This window comes from Heliangelus exortis, chromosome 5 (assembly GCF_036169615.1).
Source record: "Heliangelus exortis chromosome 5, bHelExo1.hap1, whole genome shotgun sequence".
Classification (NCBI taxonomy): Eukaryota; Metazoa; Chordata; class Aves; order Apodiformes; family Trochilidae; genus Heliangelus; species Heliangelus exortis.
In genome coordinates, this window is record NC_092426.1 from 36,842,415 (window position 1) to 36,867,607 (window position 25,193).

The window sequence follows — 25,193 nt, forward strand, 5'->3', positions numbered from 1 at the left end:
GGGGTTGCAGGCTTTTGTTAGCCAGGCTCTCCATTTACAGTGCTGGAAAATTAAATCATGGGTCCCCTTTTCTTCAAGTTTCCAAGCTGTTAGTGCAGCTCTGTCAGCAGATCTAGATATGTGTGCACTGTTATGCCCACAGATGGAGACAACAGCTCCACAAAGAAATTATATTTCTGTATTATACAAACAAAATAACAACAAGGCAATGGCAGCTGTTTCCCTACAGGGCCTGTTGGCAGCAATTGTCTAGTTACAGGCTTATCTGGCCAGGACTACTGAAACTTTAAGAGTGAATTATATGGGCAAATAAAGCCAGAAGTGTGTTGTAGGAATCTTGTTTCCATGCCAGGACCACCACATTATGTCCTGCTCTGCCTTCCCATTTGCATTCTTGTCAGCAACTATAGCAATTAGCAGAGGCCTGTTTGTGGTCTTACTCTTTCTCATTAGTTAATTACATGATACTGCCCACAAGCTGGCCTGTAACCACAGACAAGCATGGCTGGAGCTGACAACTGTGAATAATAATATAAGAATATTTGTGCCCTGGTCTCAGGACTCAGGGTATGTGTTTCAGGCCAAGAAACCTTGACACCCGCCTGGGGTTTGACCTGTGCACTGATGAGCAGAATTTCCTGCAGAACAGGAAGAAGGTGGTTGCTGCTGCACTGAAGGAGGTTCTTCATCTAGAGGAAGATCTGCAAGAGGATGAGGTAACGAGGAGAAGGACTGGTGCACAATTTTTCTCTCTCCTTTCCCTCAAGCTTGGAGTTGAGGAGGGATTTCCCCCCACCAACTGGATGAGGAGAGAGGAGCTGTGGCAGCAGGTCCAGGGCACTGTCTGCACTGTCAGGGTCAGCTCAGCCAGAGAGCTCAGCAGTTTGTCTGGATGAGCAAAGTCTCTAATTCCTCTTGGCTTTCAAGTAAATCATTTGAAGAGGTTTAAAATCAATGAGTTCGCTCCACGGTTCTCAAAAATCCTTTTCAAAGTGTCAGAATCTTGTATACCCCACAGGTCTGTCCAGAAACTTTTGTTATTTATAACTCAGGGACTGATGCTGATTTATCTCTAATCCACATTTTATTTTACTTGTGTGTGGATGTTGCTTTTGCATCTCTGTCATCTTTTGTCATGGTGTCACAGCTTACACCCAGTGGGTACAAACCCGGCCTCTGCTTACCAACCCCCCTTACACACTGTGGGACAGGGAGGAGAAACCCACCCAAAGGCTCTTTAATCTGGACAAGAACAGGGACGTTTACACTCTGCAGCTACAGTAACAGGCAAACCCAGACAGACTCAATTTGGGAAGAAAAAATTCCTAATTTAATCTCCCAGGAGCAGAGTAAACATGACCAAATCTTAATACCTTCCCCACAGCCCTCCCATCTTCCCCATCCCCAAACTGCTTCACTCCTGCTTCCCCCTCAGCAGCAAAGGAGGTAGGGAATGGGGATTTGGGGTCAGTTCACCACACGGTGTTTCTGCCTCTCCTTCAGTCTCAGAAGGGAATTCTTCCCTTGCTCCAACGCGGGGTCCCTCTGAGGGGACAGAGTCCTGCAGGAACCCCTGGGACATGAGTCCTTCCCATGGGGTGCAGTCCCTCAGGAACTGCTCCATCCCGGGCTGCCCACAGAGTCACGGCTGCTGAGGGAACAGTCACCTCCCTGCCACGGGCTCCTCCATGGTTGCAGCTCCACATCTGCCCCTCTCTGCCATCCTGCACAGGCTGCAGCTCCACATCTACCCATCTGTGACACTTCAGGGGCTACAAATCCACTGTGCTCCTTCAGGGACTGCTCCACCGCGTTCCTCCATGGCTGCAGGGGCACAGCCGCCATCTCACCACAGGCTGTGGGGGAACCTCTGCTCGGGCACCTTTCCCCCTCCTTCTTCACTGACCTCGGTGTCTTCTCTTTGGCCTTGCTCTCTCACTTCATCCTCTACTCTGCTCCGAGGGTCCTTTTTAAAATTATTTTTGCAGTTTTGCTTCCCTTTTCTGGAATGTGTTACTCAGAGGCACATCCAGCTTTCCACATCTGCTGGGCCTTGGGCAGGGACAGAATTGGAATTTGGGGAGCTTCCAGCAGCTTCTCCCAGGACCACCCCTGTGGCCCCCCCCTTCCCGGCAGAAACCCCTTCAGGGGCTGCAAATCCAAGTCCATGGGTTGCAGGGCACAGCTGCCATCTCACCATGAATTGTGGAGAAATCTCTTATTTGGCACCTTCTTCCTTTCCTTCCTCGTTGACTTTGGTGTCTTTGCTCTGGAATTCCTGTTACCTCCTCCTCTCTTCTGCTCTGCAGGTCTTTCGTTTTTTGGTTTTTTGGGTTTTTTTCAGTTTTGTTTTCCCTTTCTTGAATATGTTTCTTGCAGAGGTGCATCTATCTTCCCATATCTGCTTGACCTTGGGCAGAGTTGGGGCAGGGACTGGAACTGGGGGAGCTTCCAGCAGCTTCTCACAGGCGCCACCCCTGTGGCCCCTCCTGCTTCCAAACACCATGGCACTAACCCAAGACACATGGGTGTGCCTTAATACCACTTACACACATATGTTTTCTACATTTTTTTTTTTTTTTTCTGAACAGGTGCCTATAGTGGCTGTGACCACAACAGGATGTGGAGTAAGAGCACTGACTGCCATGTACGGCAGCATTTTGGGTCTTCAAAAGTTGCGTCTTCTGGACTGCATTTCATACATCAGTGGCTCGTCTGGCACAACTTGGTGAGGAGTCATTTTGATACTGTTGTTTGGATTTTGTTGTGTCAAGCAAAACTGATGCTTTGCCTAGGGCTTCACATCTCTGCAAGGGTGAAAGGGGTTTGTTGAGTTATTACTTCCATCTTTGGTCTATGAATGCCAGAGTCACCCACAAAGGTCTGTTATGCGTCACACATTTAGTGTCACTGAAATAACTCAGCCACAACCAGAAGAGGAGACTTTATTGGAAGTCCAAACATTCTTAATCTGATGCAAAATGATCCTTTATGGTTATTTACTGTTGGAGAGATACAGCATAGATAGCAGTTGTAGCTGCTTGTGTTGGATCCCAGATCAAGTGATTTTTGACTTTGCCTTTAGACTTCCATTTCTGCTCAAAGCTCAAAGAGGAGAGTAACCTAAAGATAAAACACTACGTGCCCAAAGCTCTGTGAAGTATTTACTGTATGTCAAACCTGTCTTCTTCATTTCTTTTCACTTTCCATCATGTTTCTTGTCTGCAGGACAATGACAAAACTCTATGAAGATGCTGAGTGGTCACGTAATGATCTTGGAGAAATAATTATCGAAGCTCGGAAGCAAGCAGCCAAGTGCAAGATGGGGGCTTTTTCCTTGAGTAGTCTGAGAAATTATTACAGAGAGCTGAGCCAAAGGACCCAAGCAGGACATAAAACATCTTTTATTGATCTGTGGGGGCTCATGATTGAATCCATGTTAAATGATGGGGTAATGTCTACATATATCTTTTTTCTCAAACATTTGGTGACTTTTTTGGTGAATTTATGACCATTAACAAGAAATTAAGACCTTAGGAAGAAACACCAGGCCTATAACACTGAACTTGGAATGTAGGTAGAAGACCCCTTACCTACTTTAAATATTTGGATTCAAAGCATATATCTACACTGGAACAAAAGTATGATTGAATGTCACAGAAATGCTGGGACTGTCTCTAAGGGACCCAGCATGCTAGTTATCTTGATAGCTGTCCAAGAAAGTTTTGAGGTTCTTAGATGCTTTTTATGGTCCCATGGGTTTATGTCTATACTGCTACAATATTTACACAAGCTGCAGTCATACCTTGAATGCACCAGGTCTACCCCTTGTGTAGTTACTGCACTTTATGATTTAGTGATCCAAAGCTCCTGGGACATCTTAGCTACAGAAATTGTGATTTTGCAGGTGCATTTCAGCTACTTTGGATTTGATTTCTCATGGCCTCCTGCTCCTAATTTTGTTGTAATGGCATAAACAAAACTTTCAGTGTAAACTAGCAGACTGATGATGGCTGGAGGAAAAGTGATTTTATTTTAGATCCCATGAGCTTGGCATATATTTTGTCTAGGTCAAACAGATAAAATGAAACACACTTATTTTATATCCTATTTCACAATGTGCATAGCAAAATTAGCTAGGATTTAATTTGGATTAAGAATACTGAAAATCTCCATTTAATATATAAGATAAATTGTTAGTATTGAACAGCTCATGCATTTTTCTTGGTGTATGTGAACTTTAAATTTAAACTTTGAAAAGTTAAAAAAAAATTCTTGTTTAGAGGGGTCATTAACATGCTGCCTTCAAGAACTTAAATGTTCAACATATGAAGTATGTGCTAACAGCTCAATTACCCAGATCTAACTGTCACTATTTTTTTTTTTTCACTTACCTATAGCAATGTAAGGTTAGAATAGCACCTGAAGTAACTCATTGCTATCATTGTATACTGAATGTGGAACACTGCTGCTTGTCTTAAATATTATTCCTTATCCCATGATTTTGTTTCCCTTTGTTATTAAAGCATATGGAAATAATTTTACAAGGACATTCTGGAAAATCACATCCCATATTCAGACTTTATAAGATGATGCCTTTAAGGAACTAATTACCAGCTGGTTTTTGTTTGGTTTCTTTTTCCCTCCCATATCCAGAAATGCCACCACAGACTTTCTGATCAACGTCGGGCAGTGAATCAGGGTCAGAACCCACTGCCCATCTACCTTGCCCTCAATGTCAAGGACAAAGTTGCCACCAAGGATTTTAGAGGTAATATTTCAATTCTGACAAAGACCTATATTGTTAGCCAGGGAGACAAACCGTGGGGATACTGTGAATAATGATGAACTGTTTTAAATTCTCACTCCAAGCCAGGAGAAGTCCTGTTCAAAGATGTAAAGAGTAACTGGGCAGCCACAGATCAGACAGCAACAGTTCAGTATTTTGTAAGACCTCCTGGTATGTAACTGTGAGTGTTCAGATATTACCTTCAGACTAACAATGCATCTTAGATCTGTGACACTGTCTCGGGAACACGATGAATTCTTAAGGAATGTTATTCACTGGAGTTTTAAGTTTCCTTAAGGTATGTTTTTCATGGTTGGCTAAAGGCAATAAAAACAATAGCAGACAATCACTGTTCTTGTCCACCACCCTTAAAATTTTTTTCACTTGCTAGATGGATGGAAGGAAGGAAGGAAGAGAAAGGAAAGGAAAGGAAGGGAAAGGAAAGGAAGGGAAAGGAAAGGAAGGGAAAGGGAAGGAAGGGAAAGGAAAGGAAAGGAAAGGGGAAAGGAAAGGAAAGGGAAAAGGAAAGGAAAGGAAAGGAAAGGAAAGGGGAAAGGAAAGGAAGGGAAGGGAAGTTAAGGAAAGGAAAGGGGAAAGGAAAGGAAAGGGGAAAGGAAGGGAAGGGAAGGGAAGGAAAGGAAAGGGGAAGGGAAAGGGGAAGGGAAAGGAAAGGAAAAGAAAGGAAAGGAAAGGAAGGGAAGGGAAAGGAAAGGAAAGGAAAGGAAAGGAAAGGAAAGGAAAGGAAAGGAAAGGAAAGGAAAGGAAAGGAAAGGAAAGGAAAGGAAAGGAAAGGAAAGGAAAGGAAAGGAAAGGAAAGGAAAGGAAAGGAAAGGAAAGGAAAGGAAAGGAAAGGAAAGGCAAGGCTAATGTGCAGGCAGTGTGACAGCTGGTTCAGTGGCAGCTGTCAGCAGGGTTTGCTTTGTACAGGTGCTAAGCCAGCTTGCCTGTGAGGGCAAAGAAAAGTTTCTTCCATGTCTGTTGACTTGACTGTTTTTTAGTATGGAATCTTACATTTCTGGTGCATGTGTTGGCAGAGTGGGTGGAGTTCACCCCCTACGAGGTGGGGTTCCTGAAGTACGGAGCCTTCATCCGTTCGGAGGATTTTGGAAGCGAGTTCTTCATGGGTCGCCTGATGAAGAAGCTCCCTGAGTCCCGGATCTGCTTCATGCAAGGTGACTTCCCAGCCTAGGGGACAGACAAGATTTTATTAAATCATTCATGATTTAATATGGTTCATAAATTCATGATTCTGGAAAGTAGTCCTTAGAAACCTGTTCTGCGTGTGGCAGCAGAGGTACAGGGCCAGTCAGATGAAATCCAACCTTGTCTCCCGAGACTCTCTCAAATGAAGTTTTATAATCTCATAGAATCATAAACTGGTGAGGGTTGGAAGGGATCATTTAGTTCCAAACCCCCTGCTATGGGCAGGGACATCTACCACTAGGTTGCTCAAGGCCCCATCCAGCCTGGCCTTGAACACTTCCATGGAGGGGGCATCCACGACTTCACTGGGCAACTTATTGCCACCCTCAAAGTAAAGAATTTCCTCCTAATATCTAATCTAAATCTCCCCTCTTCAAGTTTTAAATCATTGCCCCTAAAAATGAAACTAAAATGGCAAATACGTTGTGACGTACTCATGCTTTTGAAACATCACTGTTTCTTATAGCTTAGAAAACATTTTGAAAGTTGGAAACTTTGTGGAAGTTGAATGAAATGCTGAGCAGAAATTAATAGGGGAAGAAAGTGAGGAAATTGTGGAAGAAAGAGGGCAATATGATTGAAAATATTTCTTCATCAAAGGAAAAAGGAAACAAAATTAGGAAAATGGCAATGTAAAATTAAAAAAAAAACCCAAACCAAAAACCTAAAAAAACCAGTTCTTGGTAAAACATGGCAGAAGGGCAAATGTTTTGAAATTTCTTCTGAAATAAAGCTGCCTTCTGAATCAGCTATACCATTGAAATAGATGGACTTCTGCAAAAAAATTGATAGAAATACTAAAAAGTTAGAGAAGAGCTGTAGAAGGAGCAGAAAACAGTTTGAAAAGAGCTTCCTCCATGTGTTTACCTCAGCACTACTTACTATATCTCTCCCACATCCTAGGAATGTGGAGTAGTATCTTCTCCAAAAACCTCTTGGATGCCTGGCATGCAGCTGACGATTCAGAGGACTTCTGGCACAGGTGGACCCAAGACAGAGTGACTGAAATAGGTAAATCTCAAGTAGATTTTGACTTATGGCCTCATTCCCCCAGGCCTCTCTGACAGGAGAACTCTGCTCACATTTCTCATTTTTTGAGTTTTTCTGTCATTCTGGTGGTCTTAGTTTCAGGGTACACGCTGGGAAAATCAGATTATCTGATTTTAGTGAGTAGCCAGTGCTTTGCTTAAATAGTGAGATTGTTATAAGAAGGGAACTGGGAAGGGATACATAAAGTAGTCCCTAAAGTGTTGCGTTTAAAAGGCTTGGAAAGAACTTCTTTCTATCAAAAACTGTGTCAACTATTTGTTATCCAGAGAGAAAACTGAGCCTTTCCATTCCAATATCTATTCACACAATATCCTCTACAATGCCTCCCCCCTTCAAAGTCTGACTGGACTGAAAGATTTAGTAGAGGTCAAGAGGTATTGGAGTTCTGTTACACCATCTGAGAGAAGCAGCTCCTTACTGAAAGATCATTCCTTGAAAATTCTCATGAGTATCTTCATGTTAAAATGCAAGCAAAGCCAGATTTCATAGTGAACAGACTTGGGTTACAGTTCTGTGGACTGTGTTTTCAGAAAGATACCACAAACTCTTATGTTTGGATTTATACAAATTACTTGCAAGTTTGTGTTTAATTTGGTTGACTACACCCAGACCAAACTGAACAAACTTTTTTTTTAAAAAAAAGTTAAAATATTGAGTTAAAAACCAAAATATTCAAATTTTTCTACCCTTTTAAAAATAAGATTTGAATTTCACATTTAGCCTGCATGGAATCTAAAAGAAGGAATCCCATCAAATGTATAAATAAAATTATTGTCCCTATTTTTTATTTTTTCTTTTTCTTGGAGAATTGAATTACTTTAATGTGTACCAAAACCATGTTGTTTTATGAGAAAAATACTCCTTTAGTCATACAGGTTTTAGAAAACAAAAATAGATTCCTATATTTCTGTCAAAAAAAATTAGCGAGAATTCACAGCAGACCATAGGGAAAAAATAGCACAATGCTGAAAGCTTTTAACACATGATTATTATTGATACAGCAGAGTCACTGACCCTTTTTCCTCTTTGTTCTGAGCCTCTTCTTAATTGTTATAATTAATTGTAATTAATTATTAATTGTTATAATTCAGTTGCCATGTCACTTGTGCCTCTTATCTCTAGAGGAAGAACCGGACTTGCCGGAGAGGCCTCACGAGATGGCCACGTGCATGTCCTCCCCTACCAGCAGCATCTCCACGGCTCTCCGGGATATCCTGACGGATCGCCCTGCTGTCTCCAAGTACCACAACTTCCTGAGGGGCTTCCAGATGCACAACGAGTACATCCAGCAGGGGCATTTCACAAAATGGAGAGGTGTGGGCAGTGCTCCTGCCTCGGCGACCGTGGGAGCTGGAGCGGGGACTAGGATGGAGGTCACTGGGGTGGGGCTCTGCACACGTGGAACATCTGCTGAGGTTTTGGTGTAGTTCGTGGGTTTGGAAGCCCAAAAAAACCCAAACAAACCAGAAGTGGAGAGGCTGAAGGAAACTTCAGGGTTTCTGCACTCTGTCCTATAGGAAAGGGAAAATCCTAGGTGGAGGGACACTTGTGTTCCCTTTGCTTCCTAAGTTGACAAATGCCTTTCTGCAGCTTGCTAACAGCTCTGAATCTTTTACCCTTTAGACACTTCCCTAGATGCCTCTCCTAACGAGCTGAGAGACAACTCAGAGCATCTGGAGTTGGTGGATGCTGCTTTTTTCTTTGAAACCAGCTGCCCACCCCTTATGAGACCAGAGCGGAAAGTGGACATCATCATACACTTAAATTACACTGGTGGATCACAGACCTTGGTGAGAAGTCTGGAAACTGCCTGCTTAGTAACAGCTTTTCCTTTGCTTTCCACAACATTCAGACAGGTGCCTGTAAAATATGGAACTTAGTGGAATTTAGTAACATGGTGTTCCCAAACCTTAGAAGAATGGAAATTCCCAGAGGGGAAGATATCTCTATTTTTCTCTAACTATTTTTGAAATAGCTGTAAGTGCTTCACCAGTGAAATACAGAATAGCACAGTTAACTTCTGCTACAGCTATATATTAGGTTTAATAGCACAGATATACCAGGGAAAACTTTGTCTGTGATTCAGATACTGAGTTTAATCTGAATTTTACCTAAACATATAAGGTTTTATTTGTCTTTCTACTTTATATGTGATTCTCTAGCTGTCTAAGAACAACTAGTGAGTGAAGAATTGTTTTGTCTTTATTTTAATCTCTTTTAATAAATACAAATTTTCTCCTTAGATAGTGGGCTTGCAGCAAGATATCAAATGCATTTACTATGTGTGCAGAAATCAGCTTGGTTAAAATGGTTATACAGATTTTGAAAGTGGTGTTCACCACATAAAAAGACAGATTTAGATTTCCAAATAAAACTTGTAGTTCTAAGATGTCACTGCAGGCCACCACAGAAAACACAAGGTTCACTGGAGAGATTCTCATGCTATTCTTACATGCAACATTAAAAATATTTGTCTCTGTAATGTAGCTGAGAAAGAACATATGTACTAGCATGAGCTACTTTTCTTTCTTGTTCTCTGAGGTCTTTTGGAAACAATTAATTCAGTGTTTTGTTAGATAATTTAACAGAGTTCTCACAAAGGAGCTTTCTGATAAATGATTTTAGTGTTATATTTTGAGGTCTAAAATTTGTTATCTTGCAATAACACTATTTCTAAAATTCAGAGTTATGGAAATGGGGAAGTTGATCTCAAAGCCTTTCTAAAGTCTATTGCAGTCAACTCACAAGTTAAACTGCTCTGCAGCCAAATAATGTGACTGTGAATCTTACTGACTGGGACCACAAATTCAGGGGTTTTTATGTCTACATTTTTCTGACTTAGTTCTTTAATTAATGATGCTCTAGAACATGCTTTGAATTAATATTCATCTGTTCCTAAGCAATATTCCCATTTTAGAGATGTGCTTGGTACATATTTAAACCTTTTTTTCCATCTTGATCTTAAATGTTTTCCTTTAAGACAGTTTCTCTTCAAGCAAGAGAAAAACAGTCCCTGGGGCTGCAGGACTTGGCATTATTGCTGACTGTCCAGCACTACCAGTTTATTATGTGCATCTTGGCTTCACCTGCATCCTGATTTTGGGTCTTTTTTCTTCATTCCTTATGCTGTTGCTGTTGGGCATCACCAGCCCCTGAAGGAGGCTGGCAGATACTTCTCAAAACAGGGAATTCCATTTCCCAGCATTGGGCTGAAGGATGAGAAGAACCTGAAAGAGTGCTACGTGTTTGATGGTGCAGACACCCCAGGAGCTCCTGTGCTGCTTTATTTTCCATTAGTGAATGACACTTTCCAAAAATATGTAGAGCCTGGTAAGTTACAATACCCAGATAATTCTATTGATCAAATGAACTTTCTCACAGCCTGGGTATTTTTCCCTCATCCCAGCACAAAAATCCTTTGTTTACTTATTCCTACAAGAGAACGTACTGCAAAATGCAATGACAAAAACTGCAAAATCAGGTGAAATCCTGTGCATAATATTAGTTTGAGTCTTGGGGCAATTCAGTGAAAGAAGTAACATGTTCCTCAAGTAGAAGAATGGGAATTAATTTCTCCTTGTGATCTCTTAAAAGTTTATTTTAGAGTGTAGAACAAAGCGTATTTTCAGACTGTGTTTTTATGGCAGTCAGATCAGGACAGAATTAGCTGTACAGTACAGAATGGTTCTGTGAAGGGCCACTGTGCTTTCTATTTGGGCTATTTAATGTGTTGCTGGAAAATCAAAGCAATAGTAGGTAAACTCATACAGTTGCTGTGTCCTTGTGGGCTAGTATTTGAGATGCAGACTTTGAAATGATGATGTTTTCCAAGGCTACTCCTATTCTGCTTCCTTGTGTCCTATATATTGCTCTATTCCTTTTACCTTTACTATTTTTACTTTTAACTTTAGCTTTACTTCTACTACCTTTACCTTTACTATTTTTACTTTTAACTTTAGCTTTACTTCTACTACCTTTACCTTTACTATTTTTACTTTTAACTTTAGCTTTACTTCTACTACCTTTACCTTTACTACTGAAGAACCAGCAGACTTCAGCATCTGTAACCACACAAAGTGTCATGCCAAGAGCCGGCCAGTAGAAGGTGCTGGTTGCAATGGAATGAGGTTTAGTGACACTGATTTCCAAAGTCCATTTTCCAGAGTTTATAGCACTGCTCTTCATGGCAATTACATCTCTCTAAAATATTTTTGTCACGGTCTTTCAGAGTACTGTAATTCCCTGGGGCTGCACAAACACTGTGTTTGTTTTGTTTTGTTTTTTTTCCCCCTTGACAGGCATGGCACGTAATGCAGCTGAAATGGAGCAGGGCAAGGTTGATCTCTCCGGTTTCTGCTCCCCATACTCAACGAAGGAAGTCTCACTGAAAGCTGAAGATTTCAACAAGCTCCTGAAGCTGACAAACTACAACATCATGAACAATGAGAACAAGATTCTCCACATTTTGCGCACGGTTGTGGCACGGAAGAAGCGAGCTCTGAGCCAGCCAGCATGAGCACATTGCTGTGCTTAAACAGCATTTTATTCTCCCTCATCAACTATTTACCACAACAGCACATATGTGATATTCTTGGCAGATGCTCTCTCTTTCTAGCTCAGTAGCCCTCTCAAAAAGGACAACTTGAAGTATTTGTTTCGGAGCCATGTGGTTTGTTTTACTAAGCAGTAGGTGGTTTTTTGACCCAGAGTTGTGATATCCAGCACAGTAATCTGTGTTGTTAACACAATCTCACTGGGAGCTCAAGAGGTGAAGATTCAGCTTTGTGTGATGGGGTAGCAGTTTTAGCTCTAGGTCCCTGCAATCTCTTATTGTTTTGGTAGCTGGTCACTAGTGGTTTTTCATCTGCAAAATGAAATATTTTGTCAGGACCATCAGTAGCAAATCCATAAAGCTTTCTTCTGACACAGGTTGTGACCGAGTAGTAGTAGCAATTTAAACAATTTACTTTGTTTTACTGACTTCAATTAAATGATATTTTGCCTTTTAAGAATTTTGTTTCCCAGGTGGTTTTGTTTTTTTTTTTTTGGTCACGAACTGTGGTGAAATATATATATTTTACAAAAGATAATTAGTTTTTGTTGGATAATGGATGTATGATTGAATCATAGAATCATAGAATTGGCTGGGTTGAAAGGGACCTCAGAGATCATCAAGTCCAACCCTTGATCCACTCCCGCTGCAGTTCCCAGCCCATGGCACTGAGTGCCACATCCAGGCTCTTTTGAAATATCTCCAGGGATGGAGAATCCACCCCTTCCCTGGGCAGCCCATTCCAGTGTCTGATCACCCTCTCCCTAAAGAAATTCTTTTTAATGTCCAACCTAAACCTCCCCTGGCACAACTTGAGACCTCTTGTGCCCTCTTGTCTTGCTGAGAGTTGCCTGGGAAAAGAGCCCAACCCCCCCCTGGCTCCAACCTCCTTTCAGGGAGTTGTAGAGAGTGATGAGGTCTCCCCTGAGCCTCCTCTTCTCCAGCCTCAACACCCCCAGCTCCCTCAGCCCTTCCTCACAGGACTTGTGCTGGATCCCTTCCCAGCCTCCTTGCTCTTCTCTGGACCTGCTCCAGCACCTCAATCTCCTTCCTAAACTGAGGGACCTAAATTTTAGGTCTTTGATGACATCTATTCTTATCTATTAAATCAGACCATTGCTCTTCTCCTTTCTCTATCTACTGCATTACCTCTCAGATCATGTGTGTGCACTGCACTTGTCTCCCTAAATTGCCATTTTACTTCAGCATCATCTCAAGCTTGTTCACTGTAGTGAATTAAAATATTACTGAAAAAGAAAGCATGTGAAGGGGACTGCAAGATATATGGTAAGTGCCCACATGGAATCATACCAGAGAAGTGGAATAAAATACTGATGTCCTATTTGCATCACAGTTGTTAAACAACCAGGACATGAAAAATACAGCTGCTGGGTATGCTAGATAAATTAAGATTGTATGATTGCCACAGTCCAGCAGTAATTTGAAAAGTACATTGAAGTGCAGTAGCTGAGGTGGAAAAGCTGATTTATACACACATAGCATAGGAAAGTAACAGCTCTCAAACACCAGTGCAGTGACCAAACAACAGAAGGAGGAAAGCCCATCCTGGGAATGCACTAAATGATGCATGCACACAGCTGATAAAGGACTTAATGACAAATATATTAACAAAAGGAAGCACTTCTCTTCAAGCTGTACAGGAGAGAGGTTTGTAATGCAAGAAACAATTGAGTATAACTTCCAAGAAGCAAGAGTCTTGTCCACCAAAGCAGGGATCTTGATCAACCATCATACCTAAATGTGGGTATATAGCAAAATAAATATCTTGTATTTCTTCCTCTGCAGCTAATGAGACATTTCATAAGTAAATCCTATGCCCCTCTGGAAAGTTTTACAGATGTTATAAAAAAGATATTAAAAAACAAACAAAAAACCAAAACCTGAGGCAGGTATTTTGAGGAAAAAGGAACCTACTTAAACACACTAAAAGCCAAGAAAGGTGCAGCAGAGAGACGTATGTAATTTCTTTTTCTAATGTCAATCCTTCCACGTGGGCAAGTTACCACAGAAAGACAAGTGGTCTTTCCTACAACCTGAGCTGGTTATGAAGTTGGGTTTTGCTGTCTTTTTGGTCACAGTGCCAGGGAAACATTCTGAAGGGGAAAGGTAGGCACTGGCAGCTGTGAGTTTGTCAAAGGCCAGCCAGGATGTTCCTCACCTCATTGTGTAGCCTGGCCTAAAAAAAGTAGCCAAGAGCTACAGAAGAGTCTTTTCTCTCTACTAATTTCCCAGCAAGGTGCATAGAAATTTTCAACCTTATATTCTAAAATCCTGTTCACTGTTTTATCTGAGAAGCCAGTGATGGCCTCAAAATAGTAAGGCACCTGAACTGCCAAAATGGTGACAGAATCCTTAATGCCTGGCAGAGAGGGTGTCATTATATTTCCTCTGTGCAAAGACCTGGATATTGCATCATCTTCTCAAAGTCTTTGGGCTCCTGAGTCTGAGCTATGTTGCTTTTCACTCTTTAGCTGTTGGCCCTTGCTTGTGATTTTTAGGTCAGGATTGGGAACTCCGCTTGATTTTGCCTGTAGACTTTTTGATGGTAAATTGTCCACACCTCATCCTCCCTGGTTTTACCAGCCTCAGGCTGCTCAAAAGACAAATATTCCTGAGACAACAAAACCACTTCTCCCTTGTCAAAAATTGTGAGGCACCCTGATATCCCAGCTAATCTGAACCGAAACAGAAATAGTAGTTTCCCAGACACTGGCACTGAGTTTTAGGGTAGTGGTTCCTTCATTTGCTGTACATTCACACTTGATGTCTTGTCCCAGATGCCTGTGCAGAGACAACTGCACATTATTATGTCCTCTTCTAGCAGGGGCACTTGGCAGCCAGTGTCTGGGATGGAGCTCCCTGCAGCTCTGTACCACTCACTGCAGAGGGAATCCCTGCAGCCTGCACCCCTTGGGCAGGAGAGGCAATGGATACCTAGAGATTGCTCTCCTGTTTTCTTTCTTTATTATTGTTATTCAACAAGCAGTTATTTCTCAGCTATTCTGGGGTCAGGCAGTCATTCCCTGCCTCCTTTTCTGCCTCAAAGGAACACTACTCAGTGCTTTTTGGAGTTGCAGTTTGTTGATGTTTGCAGTTTTAGTTGTGGGGTTTTTGGTGGTAGGGTTCTTTTGTTTGGTTTTTTTTTTTTTTTTTTTGTGTGTGTGTTTTTTTGGTTTTGTGGGTTTTTTTTGGTTTGGTTTGGTGTTTTGTTTTTTTTTTCTTTACCTGTGAACAGACATCATCCTTCATAGTCTTGGTGCTACCATAGCCCTTCATCCCCAAGTCAGACTTTTCCAGGGAATGGCTCAGGAAAAAGAGTCCAGCTGCTGCAGAGCTAAAAACCAGTTCAGGTTCATCTACTTTCTGATCAGTTTTTCTCAGTTTTGGCATAAATAGCTACCAGTTATTTGTCTGATTGAAAGTTTGCTTTGGCAGACACAATGGAAATGTCATCTTCTGTTTTTTCCTACCTCTTTGATTGGAGGGGTATTTTGTCCACACTGCTTTTGGTTGTTTATTGGGGTGCTGTGTGTTTTCCTCCAGCCTCCATGGAGCTGCTGTTATGTTCTCTGATCTCTGCATTGCTTTGGCTGCCAGGTCATAGATTTCCATGCATAAGAACTGTGTGTCATTGATCCCTTATCTTGAACTTGACAATAACTCTTGGCATCTTTGTGTGTACAGCCTTACCCCAACACACACCTCTGGTGTTGGCAAATTCCCTCCCCTTCTCTCTCTTCATGCTTTCCCTTTCAGGCAAGGAGGAAGGTGGGGCATGGACAAGCCACTTGCTCCTCAGCAGGTCCCTCCTTAAAATTTGCAGAGGTGCTTCATGAGTCAGTAGCAGCTTTTGCCTCTGACACTGAAGTGCCATTCACATCTGACTTGTATGCAGCTGGAAGCAGGATGGGCTCATACTGGAGTTCTCGGGAGGTAAGGTTGTGACAATTGAGGCCATAATTCATCAGGAGATGAAGGTGACCTGAGGTAGGTTTCTCACTGGGATTCTGGTGCCTGGAAAAGGACTTGGGAGCTGCTAGTCCAAACTCCTGTGAGCGTTTGCTTATTTATGTCAGAAGGACTGAGAGCTTTGCTGGTACTGACCATCCTGGGGAGGCTTTTTTGGTAGTGGAGGGAAGTTCAGCCACAGTGCACGATCCAGCCAGAGGCTGGGGAGCAGTCTGAGGTGTCCCACAGGAGTTTGCTGTGGGCTTGGGGATGAATCTGTGGTTTGATGAAAGCATCTGATAAAGCTGGGCTCTTCCACAGTGCTGAATCTGCCAGATAGGAGCATAGTCCTGCACTGTGTCCAGGTAGCTGTCAGTCCAGGACACTGACTAAAAATAGTGATTAATCGTGGACACAAAGATGGTCCTAGTTTGATGTTTGTGTGTGACTGACACCCAAGAAAATCTTGGTCTGCCTTTGTCCATACTGAGACTCATTTTTTTTTTGTATCTGAGACTAATTTTTCTTACTGTTACTTTTTTTGTGGATCGTAACGTGCAGGGAAAGCCCTAAAACTTCTTGTTGGGCTCCAGAGTGTCAACATACTCTGTTCTCTGCTCTGAACTTAACCTTCTCTTTGAGTCTGAGCAAGTTATTTAATCATTCTGTGCCCTACTTTCCCTCTGTAAAGATGAGATGATAGAGCCTCTCTCCATAACATGGATGTGTGTACCTCAAATGTAGGATCCCCATGGCTTTACAAATAAAAAGCATGAATATATAAGAAAACTGTTTAAAGAAACACTAAGAATCTACAGGTTCATCCTTTTGAAAGAAGGGAGAGTAATGAACACATCCTGGCAATAGGCTCTGTGTGGAAAGTATGGAGCAAGGAATGGGATGGTCCTCTGTGCTCTCCTTCCTGCCCTAAACCACTGGAACAGCCTCGTGAGGAACAGTAAAAGTTGAGGCTTTTGTGTGTGTGTTGGGAAGAGCTGGGGAGTGTGGACAGAAGAATTATTCTGTCTAGAACCTGAATCCAACTAGAAGACATTAAAACAGGCCCTTCTGTTTTGGAGTGAGATGTAAAATATCGACCAAGGTCAGCTTATTATGATTGAAGAGTGGTAAGGGACTTCCTACACAACTTCTCAGCTGGGTCATTTCCTAACTGGAAAAGGAAGAGGAGAGAGATAATCCAGCTGAAGGGATTTAACACAATCATCTTGCTAACAGAAACTGAGAGAGGGATTGAGTAATGACTTCAGTGAAGCAACAGCTAAAGGTTCAGGTAGTAAAAACCTGCAAGAACTAATAGATTTTTTTGGCTTGCCTTTTTTTGTCTTCTGTGCTTGGCATTTTTCCTTTTTGCCATTATTCAGCACCTGGGTTGGGTGGGGAAGGTTCTTTAACCTCTCTTCCCAAGGTGTAGATCCTGGTGCATTTGTGCTGGTGGCATCTCTGTCACTGGGCAGTCCCATTTTCTTCTGGGATCGTGGTGCTTTTCCACACAGGTCTGCAGCACTGTGATTACAGGATTTACCAGATCTTCTCATTGTCCTCTTCCTGACCACAATAGATAAACACCTCATAATCTTTCATGTATTTGCTCTTCACCATTTCTGGGAAAAATCCTGATAAAGATTTTAAGCAGAAAATTTGAATTCTTATTAAACAGAAATAACTGTATAATAAAAGAAACATCTGCCTTCTGTGTGAAAATTCACTGTTCAAGAGAACGAAATTTATTTTGTCTCTGTCTACAGATGTTCATGGGAGGTGCTTCTCAGGCTTGCTCCATCTTTGCTAGCTTATTTTTCCAGTTTAGTTGTTATTAATATTTCTTTTACATGAAAACATTCTGTCATGTAATGCAAGCATTAATTGTATTTAAAACCATTTTACTATTGTTATCTATTTTACTGTTATTTATTCCATCAATGACATACACACACTGAGGAATATTTCATCTTTTTCTTAATTTGTTTTTTTTTTTAAACTCTGCATGGTACTTATTTTAATTTCCAAAGCAGTGCAAGTAGTTTAGCACCCAATTTTTTTGCTGCAGAGCTTTGAAACTTGCAACATGCACTTATGGGAGGGAATGTTTTTTTGTGAAGCATAAGCCATTTAAAACTCATGTAAGTAATAACTTCTTTTTCTGCAGAGTGAAGAATGCCCATGCTGCTCTCTCTCTGTGAAAATCATAAGAATGAGAAATCTGAGAAAGGCAGATTTATGTGAGTATCAGAGACTTTCTTTCCAGTTCCCAGTAACTGAGTTCTGAAAGCAGAGAATATAAGCAAGAACTGTAAATTGTGTCTGTGTATGAAGTGTCACCATGGTTTCAAATATTGATGCATATTTGAAATTGGACTATTCTTAGAATACAGTTTTGTATAAACAATATCTTTCTGTTTATAAAACTGTTCCTATTAATCTAAATATCAAAGGTCTCCTGTGGGGTACTGCGAAGTATCTTAACTGCTCACAAGCTTCAGAGAGAGTTTTGCTGAACAAATTCAGCTGTTAATTTTCAGATGCAGTTTTTGATGCACTGAGATAGAGTCTGTTTCTGGATAAAAATGCCAGTACTGATGCTGAGTGCCTGGCAGAGCTTGTGGGGTAATGTGGAAACTTTGATCACACCTTCTGTGTGTGGCTTCTGTTTTGCAGTCAGCAGAAACACACACAGATATATCTGAATTCCTATTAACATTTAAAAAAAAAAAAAGATTTTACATCTGATTATCAATCAACATTTTTTTTTTGTCTGTCAAATGTTTTCTGAAATGTGTTAGAATACCTGATTTTCAAGGAAAAACTATTACCATTGAAATGCTCCATTGGTAGAATGGCTGGAAGTGGAAATAAAGGGAAAATAATCTCATCAGTACCTCAGGCAGGAGAAAGTGAGCTGAAGGGCAACCAAAATATATGCCTCAGAGAGAAAGAATAAGGCAGAAACAGAATGTAAAGGAAGTTAATAGGAACCTTTGAGTCTTAAGTAAGACTAAATGAACTTAGGAAGAGGAGATTACTTGCTTTTCTGCTGTGGAGCCCAGCATAGGATATTGCCTGTCTTGAAAACAGCACATCTTGCACAAGCTTCAGTTTCCTCTTTGTTCAGCTCCATTTCCCTTTGTCTTTTTTATCTCAGCTGAGCTCTTTTCTGGCATAAATGACACCAGCTTAAAGGAATGCTGAGTCTGACCTGACAGCCAATAGCATCAAGATAACCACCCACAGAGTTGATAACCAAATACCTGATTCTGTCCTTTAAATCAGTGATTCTTTTCTTCCATTTCTCAGGATTTTATAACAACTGGAAATTACAGCCTTTTCATTCCTTAGGCCCAGAGAACTCCCAGAAATTCGTAACTATTTATGTTAGCTCTTTATCTTTTATTAGTCTTCATCCTGTGGATTCATTTTGAGCTGATTATTGACTGCCTGAGTGCAGGACTGAAGCTGTACCAGTGGAGATTTGTTTCCCAAGCCAGATGGCTTTGCTAGCAAGAGCCAGAAGAAGCAGTGCAAGGTGTAAGGGTCTGAAAGGAGCAGCCTTGTCCATTCCTCATTCCTTACTTCTCTGTCTTTATTGTGCAACAGGGCACCACATTTTTATTTTCCACCTGAGAATCAGAGCAAGCTACCTGTGGCACAGCAGGTGGGCAGTGAGGTTTTATCTGCACAGTCCCCTGTGTTCTCTCTCAGAGCACTTGGTTTTGTTAATGGAGCCATGCCAAGTGGTGTGATACACATCAAAAGAAAAGACTTCATTAAAAAGCATTAAATAATTAGAAAAACAGTGTGAGAGTGTAGTAGGAACCTTGAGGAGATGACCCTTCTATTTTTGACAAAATGTTATGCAGAGAGGTTTTAACACCTGAGCAGTGAGAGGAGTCTAAAGAGGAAGAGATCCAAAGTTCAAAAACTCTGTCATTGAAAGGAGAGGTTTTGACATTTACATCAAAGTTCACTGAGTAGTCTGCACCAAGTTCAGAGTGATTTTTTAGGGTGAAATGTATTTATGGGTAGTGAGACAAATGGAGACTTTGCTGCTTTGGCTGGGGGGTTGGACTCAATGCTCTTTTGCTGTCCCTTCCAATCCCTAACATTCTGTGGTTCTGTGATAGTGCTTGCTACCTGAATGTAGCAAAAATAATTTAAGAAGAAAGTAGAGGTAATTATTTAGGCCTATGTATCTGTATTTCTGTAGATATTTACTTTCCAGGATAAGTCTTGGCTCAGAACTGATTTATTATTTTATATTTTTGTGGGGATGTATTTTTCATGTAACTACTGTATTTATTCAAATATTTGTAAATATTTAAAATGCGTTAGGCTCAAAATAACAAAAAAACATTTTTATTTTCCACTCACATTTGTTTCAGTTGCTATTTCTGTACCTTTCAGCTGTTAAGAGAGACAGAGATGAGAACAAGGAGCTGAAAGATGGCACAGAAATAATTCAAACTGCAGGAGCCATTTGTGTTGTTTTGGTGGAGTAAGATTGGATCATTTTTCTTCAGCTCTGGCACTGCACAACTAAAGTGTTCTCCTGGTGCAAAAGGACTGTTACCCACAACCCAGAGTGTCCATGCCTCCTTAGATCTTGCACAGGTCATGTAATATATGACTCAGTTTCTTATTATAGGATAGCTCTGGTAATCATCTATAAGCATCATCTCCTGAGCTTTCTCCTTTGTGTTAGACAAAGGGTTGTATTTAGACATGGTGTGAGCATAATAAGAAGAATTAGACTGCTAATGTTTGTTGAAATCTGATAGGAATAAGGCTTACTCATGAAGCAGAATAATTTGTTCCTGCGTTATATAGGTTGTCTGAGTAGTACCTATCATTCCCAAGACAGCTGCAATTTCTCTTCCAATTCCTGGATGTGTTTGAATCCCTCTAAATTTTCCTTGTCAAAAGTTGTAAGAATAGTGACACTCGACCACTACCATGTTTCACCTGGATTGACAGTAATACCCCCAGGATTGTCCTATAATAAATGTTTTTGGAGTAGGACAGACATTGGAGTATGATTTTCCACCCCTCACTCCTTGTTCCCCAGTTCCCTCAGATGCTCCTCATAAGATTTGTTTTCCAGACCCTTCACCATCTTCATTCCTCTTCTTTGGACTCTCTCCAGAACCTCAGTGTCTTCCTTGTGCCGAGGGGCCCTAAACTAGACACAGTACTCAAGGTGCAGCTTCACCACTGCCAACCACAGGGAAACAATCACCTCCCCAGTCCTGCTGGTCACACTGTTTCTCTTACTAGCCAGGATGCCATTGGCCTTCTTGGCCACCTGGGCACACTCCTGGCTCATGTTCAGCTCCTGCCAACCAGCACCCCCAGGTTCATTTCTGCCAGACAACTTTCCAGCTACTCTCCCCCAAGCCTTAGCATTGCATGGGGCTGTTGTGACCCAGTTTTTTTATAGAAGCCTTTGAAGACCCCTTGAAGCCACCTTTATACAGGGCCCTGTGTTTCATAAAATCACAGAATCATAGAATTTTCAGACTTGGAAAGGGCCTTTAAGATCATCCAGTTCCATCCCACCTCCCACCAGATCAGGTTGCTCAGAGTCCCATCCAGCCTGGCCTTAAAGACTTCCAGGGATGGGGCTTCCACCACCTTTCTGGACAACCTGTGCCAGTGTCTCACCACCCTCATGGTGAAAAACTTCTTCCTAAATTCCAATCTAAATCTCCCCTCCCCCATTTTGAATCCATTCCCCCAGTCCTATCACTACTGACAGCCTAAAAAGTCTCTCCCCAGCTTTCTTGTAGCCCCCTTCAGATACTGGAAGGCTGCAATAAGGTCTCCTCAGAGCCTTCTCCTCTTCAGACTGAACAACCCCAACTCTCAGACTTTCCTCTGTTTAACCATGGAGATTTCTTGCTGGAGGCTTCTCTGCTGACCAAGTATCATTGCATTTCACTCCCTGCATGCTGATTATCCCAGGAATCAGGCACATGCTCTGTAAATCCCCTGGAGTAGCTCTTCCCTTCACTCTGGCTGCCCAGACCTGCCTTGCTGAGCACGGTCCCATCAGAGCACATGCAGTCCTGGCTGTTCCTGGTTGTTTCATGGGCTGTGGGTGAAATATAAAATAATATCTCTTACATACATGCATTTCATGGAAATATTCCCTTTAGGAGCAAAGAAAAGAATTTAAAGATATTGTCTTGACCTACTTTGTATTTAGCAAAACCCAAGGCTCCAGCAAGCTTTTCCTGGAATGGTATAGAGCTGCTTTTTCATTTTTTAAAATGCCAAGCTCAGCCAGCATTCTCATGAGATAAAGCCTTAAGCCAACCTTGAAGTTTTGCTGGAGTGTTACATCTGGGACTTGTTAAATCTCAGTCTTGCTGTTGTGTAACAACAAAAATTGGGAGTTACAGCAAACTCCCAATACTACACTGGCCATTGATTTTGAAAGTTGGAAAGCAGGTCTGTTACTTTTTTTTCCTTATATCCCCTAAATCCTCTGTAATATCATCACAATAACCAATTCCCTTTCCTTGCTGAGTTCTCCAAAGGAAATTTTTGTGTGTGGAGAGGTTGGATTGAAGATGTGCAAGCAAAATGCTGCCAATACTTCTTCTGACCTTCACCTCTGAGTGCAGGAGTAGTGTGAGGGGCAGCAGCATCCTTCTTGCAAACAGGGCAGAAAGGAAGCATGGGCAGTACCAGCTGGGCTGGCCAGCACTGCTGGCACTGGTGCTTTAGATCCCTGAAACAGGAATGTGGGCACTGGTTTTGCCATAGTTGAGAGAAATCCTCTAGCAAAAGAGGACTTGAGGGCATCTCATCTGAGTTCCTGATGTTGCTGGCTGCCAATCCAGGCTCTTGTCCTGGTTTGGGCCAGGATAAAGGTAATTTTCTGTGACAGCTCTGTTTGCACTGATGGAGGGAAATCCTAAAAGCAGCCCAAGATAAATGTTTGGCAATAGGAATCTGAACAAAGCCAGGGAAGTGGTGATGTGGATAGATGCCAAGCTGTGACAAGGCCCATAAACAAGGATGTCCTGACTGGTTAAGAAACTGAAACAAACAAGTATAAAAGCATCTGTTAATTACCAGAAGCTCCTCCCTGTGATGTCATGTCCTGAAGAGGGTCTTTTCTTACTGTAATTGTATGGTGATTAAATCAATATCAAGATCTAACTGCAGAACCACTTAGGCACCTGTCAGAATGGAGCCTTGGTCCTGACTGATGTTTGCATTCATAAAGTTATAACCACAGTTATTAATCTGAGTAACAAATTAACAGATAATCTCAGCTAATATGATGTGAATCAACAGTTGTAATTGCTAACAACCTCTTTCCATTCAATCTGCTATTTGCTTTTTCCACTCATGTTACCTAACCCTGCTCTTATTCCTCTTAGTTCATTGCTAAATACAAGCAAAATCCACTTTCCTTCAGATTACCCATTTTGTCTGAGAGTTTATTCCCAGGTTTTTCCCTTCCTCAAGTGTTTAATGTATTGTTGGCAGAAATGCCAAGATGGGGTGTATTGTATAGAATGCAGTGCATACTGAATGGTACACAGCTGCACTGTGTACATGATATGAAGTGTGGAGATTAAAAGCCTCCACTGTGTGTTCATGGCAGCACAAGCTGCAAGTAAAAAGGCCAATGTTATCTATAATCAGGGAGCTCATGAATATTTTCCTTGTTTAGGGATCTTGGTCAGGGCACCGCCTTACAGGTGTGGGAATAATTGCATCTCTGCTGCTGGGTTGTGTGTAGGTACAAATGCATCTTCTTGCAGCCCTGCTGGCATCTGTGTCCTGTGTGCAAGAACAGAAAGCTGCTCTGGGGGTTATAGATGTTGTATGATCCCCCCTGACTTCCTCCAGAATCCTGGCATAAACTTGAAGAAGATGAGTTTCCTCAAAGCTTAGTTCCTCATTTAAAAAAAACAGGATTCAGGAAAGAGATTAGGAGCCTCACAGGGGCATTAAGAGCCTCAGAGGGAGATTGGGAGGATGAAGTTATTAGTGGCTGGAGGTTGGTGAAAGCACTCAGTGGCTTTAGTTGGGTGTTGGGCTCATCTCTGTTTCTAAGGCAAAGATGAGAAGGTGCTCAAATATTGTGCAAGCACAGGTGGTATGGCAGGAGTTGTCCTTCAGTGAACAGGAATGATTTTAAAAAATCTTTTGTTATTGTACTAGAGGTTCCTAGTAGCCTTCATTATTGTCTTGTTTGGAGGAGGCTTCTAGCTAATGGAGGGTTGAAAGAGGTTTTTAAATGTTTTCTAATATTTTTATGTGTCAAAACTTGTTTTAAAACAGGTTTGAAAAGGGTGGAGGCAATGGAAATGAACAAGGGAGAGGCTTGGGTGGGGAAAAGAGTTTGGAATGAGTAGGTGATGATGGCAGCAATCTAGAACCACACAGTCATTTGAGAGGACACAGGGCCATGAAGCAATTTGTGACTCTTCTCTGCAGTTTGGCTTGCAGGATCAAAGGCAGTGGCAGACACTGCTCAGGACATGATTTCCCAGTTTGCACTCAAAGTTTCAGCAAGTTTGGATGGAATGGTGTGTGAGAGCTGAGGCACATTTCATGAAGTTCTATGCTAATAAACAGGGCAAGATTAGAAGACATTTCTTTCAAAGAAACACATAAGCAAGTTCAGCAGTTGTCAGCAGATAATGATAATGAAGTCTATGCTTTGATTTCTGAATAGATTTTCCACATTTTCAAATTTATTTGGTCTGAGCTGTGTAACACCTTCTCAACACATAGAAAGCAGTGTCTGTTCCCATGCCTACAATCTCCCAGGTCTTCTTTAAAGTTAAAAAACCTTGGCATTTTTTGTCATCCTTGATAAAGACCACATTTTATGCTCTATCCTGATTAATATTGCACAAAGATGTACTGAGTTTAAGCCCAAAGTATATTTCACTTGACAGAGAAGAGTGACCACAAAGTGAATAACAGCAGGCCTGTGTTTACAGCACTACTAATTTTTGTGTCAGACTTTCAAAGAAGTTCATAAATAATATGAAGATTGATACAGACATTCACTTACTGCAGGACTTGCCTCAGAGTTTTTGAGGCTTTCCTTTGATGAGAAGGCAGCACAGTTTCTCATCTTCAGTATTTTCTGGTGATAAATATATTTAAGTGTATTTTTGTGCATTGGTTCCCAAAAGATTTTTCTTATGCACTGTTGAAGAATGTGCAGAAAATTCCTCTAGTTCTGTCCTGGTTGTCCCTGTTTCATCAAGACAGCAGGATCTGCAGGTCATCCAGATACCTGGGACACTGCTTAATGAGTATCTGTAACCAGGGATTCATTCTTTCCCCTGCCCTCTGAGCAGGCACCTGCCTTGTTTTATACATCTGTGCTCCCTCAGTGCTCTTTCCCACCTCTAGCTGAGATGAAATGTGATGTTGGCATGAGCTGGATGCTAAAAGCACGTTGTGATAAGGCTTGTGGTATCTTTTAGTCCCCATATAGGTTTACTCTGAAGACTCAGAGCAGAGGAAAGCATTGCCCACAGGGGAGATCTACAGAGTCTGTGGCCTTTTATCAGCAATGGTGTCCAGAGAGGTGCTTCAGGCAACCTTTTTGCTGAACTGAAGACATTGATCACCTTG

At 41.6% G+C, this 25,193-nt stretch overlaps 2 protein-coding genes across 2 annotated transcripts in view; both read left to right on the forward strand.

Annotated features, from left to right (window-relative positions):
• LOC139796528 (cytosolic phospholipase A2 epsilon-like) overlaps positions 1–12,054 on the forward strand; it is a 28,638-nt gene extending 16,584 nt beyond the window's left edge. The window contains exons 11-20 of the mRNA XM_071744684.1: positions 560–716; positions 2,592–2,728; positions 3,229–3,451; positions 4,657–4,771; positions 5,824–5,961; positions 6,896–7,003; positions 8,165–8,356; positions 8,666–8,832; positions 10,192–10,372; positions 11,341–12,054. Of these exons, the coding sequence (XP_071600785.1) occupies positions 560–716; positions 2,592–2,728; positions 3,229–3,451; positions 4,657–4,771; positions 5,824–5,961; positions 6,896–7,003; positions 8,165–8,356; positions 8,666–8,832; positions 10,192–10,372; positions 11,341–11,558 (1,636 nt within the window). The 3' untranslated portion in view covers positions 11,559–12,054. The remainder of the gene's footprint in view (positions 1–559; positions 717–2,591; positions 2,729–3,228; positions 3,452–4,656; positions 4,772–5,823; positions 5,962–6,895; positions 7,004–8,164; positions 8,357–8,665; positions 8,833–10,191; positions 10,373–11,340) is intronic.
• Positions 12,055–15,367: 3,313 nt separating this feature from the next.
• The window catches only part of LOC139796522 (cytosolic phospholipase A2 epsilon-like), a 36,529-nt gene continuing 26,703 nt past the window's right edge, over positions 15,368–25,193 (forward strand). Inside the window, exons 1-2 of the mRNA XM_071744677.1 lie at positions 15,368–15,548; positions 17,731–17,803. Of these exons, the coding sequence (XP_071600778.1) occupies positions 15,522–15,548; positions 17,731–17,803 (100 nt within the window). The 5' untranslated portion in view covers positions 15,368–15,521. The remainder of the gene's footprint in view (positions 15,549–17,730; positions 17,804–25,193) is intronic.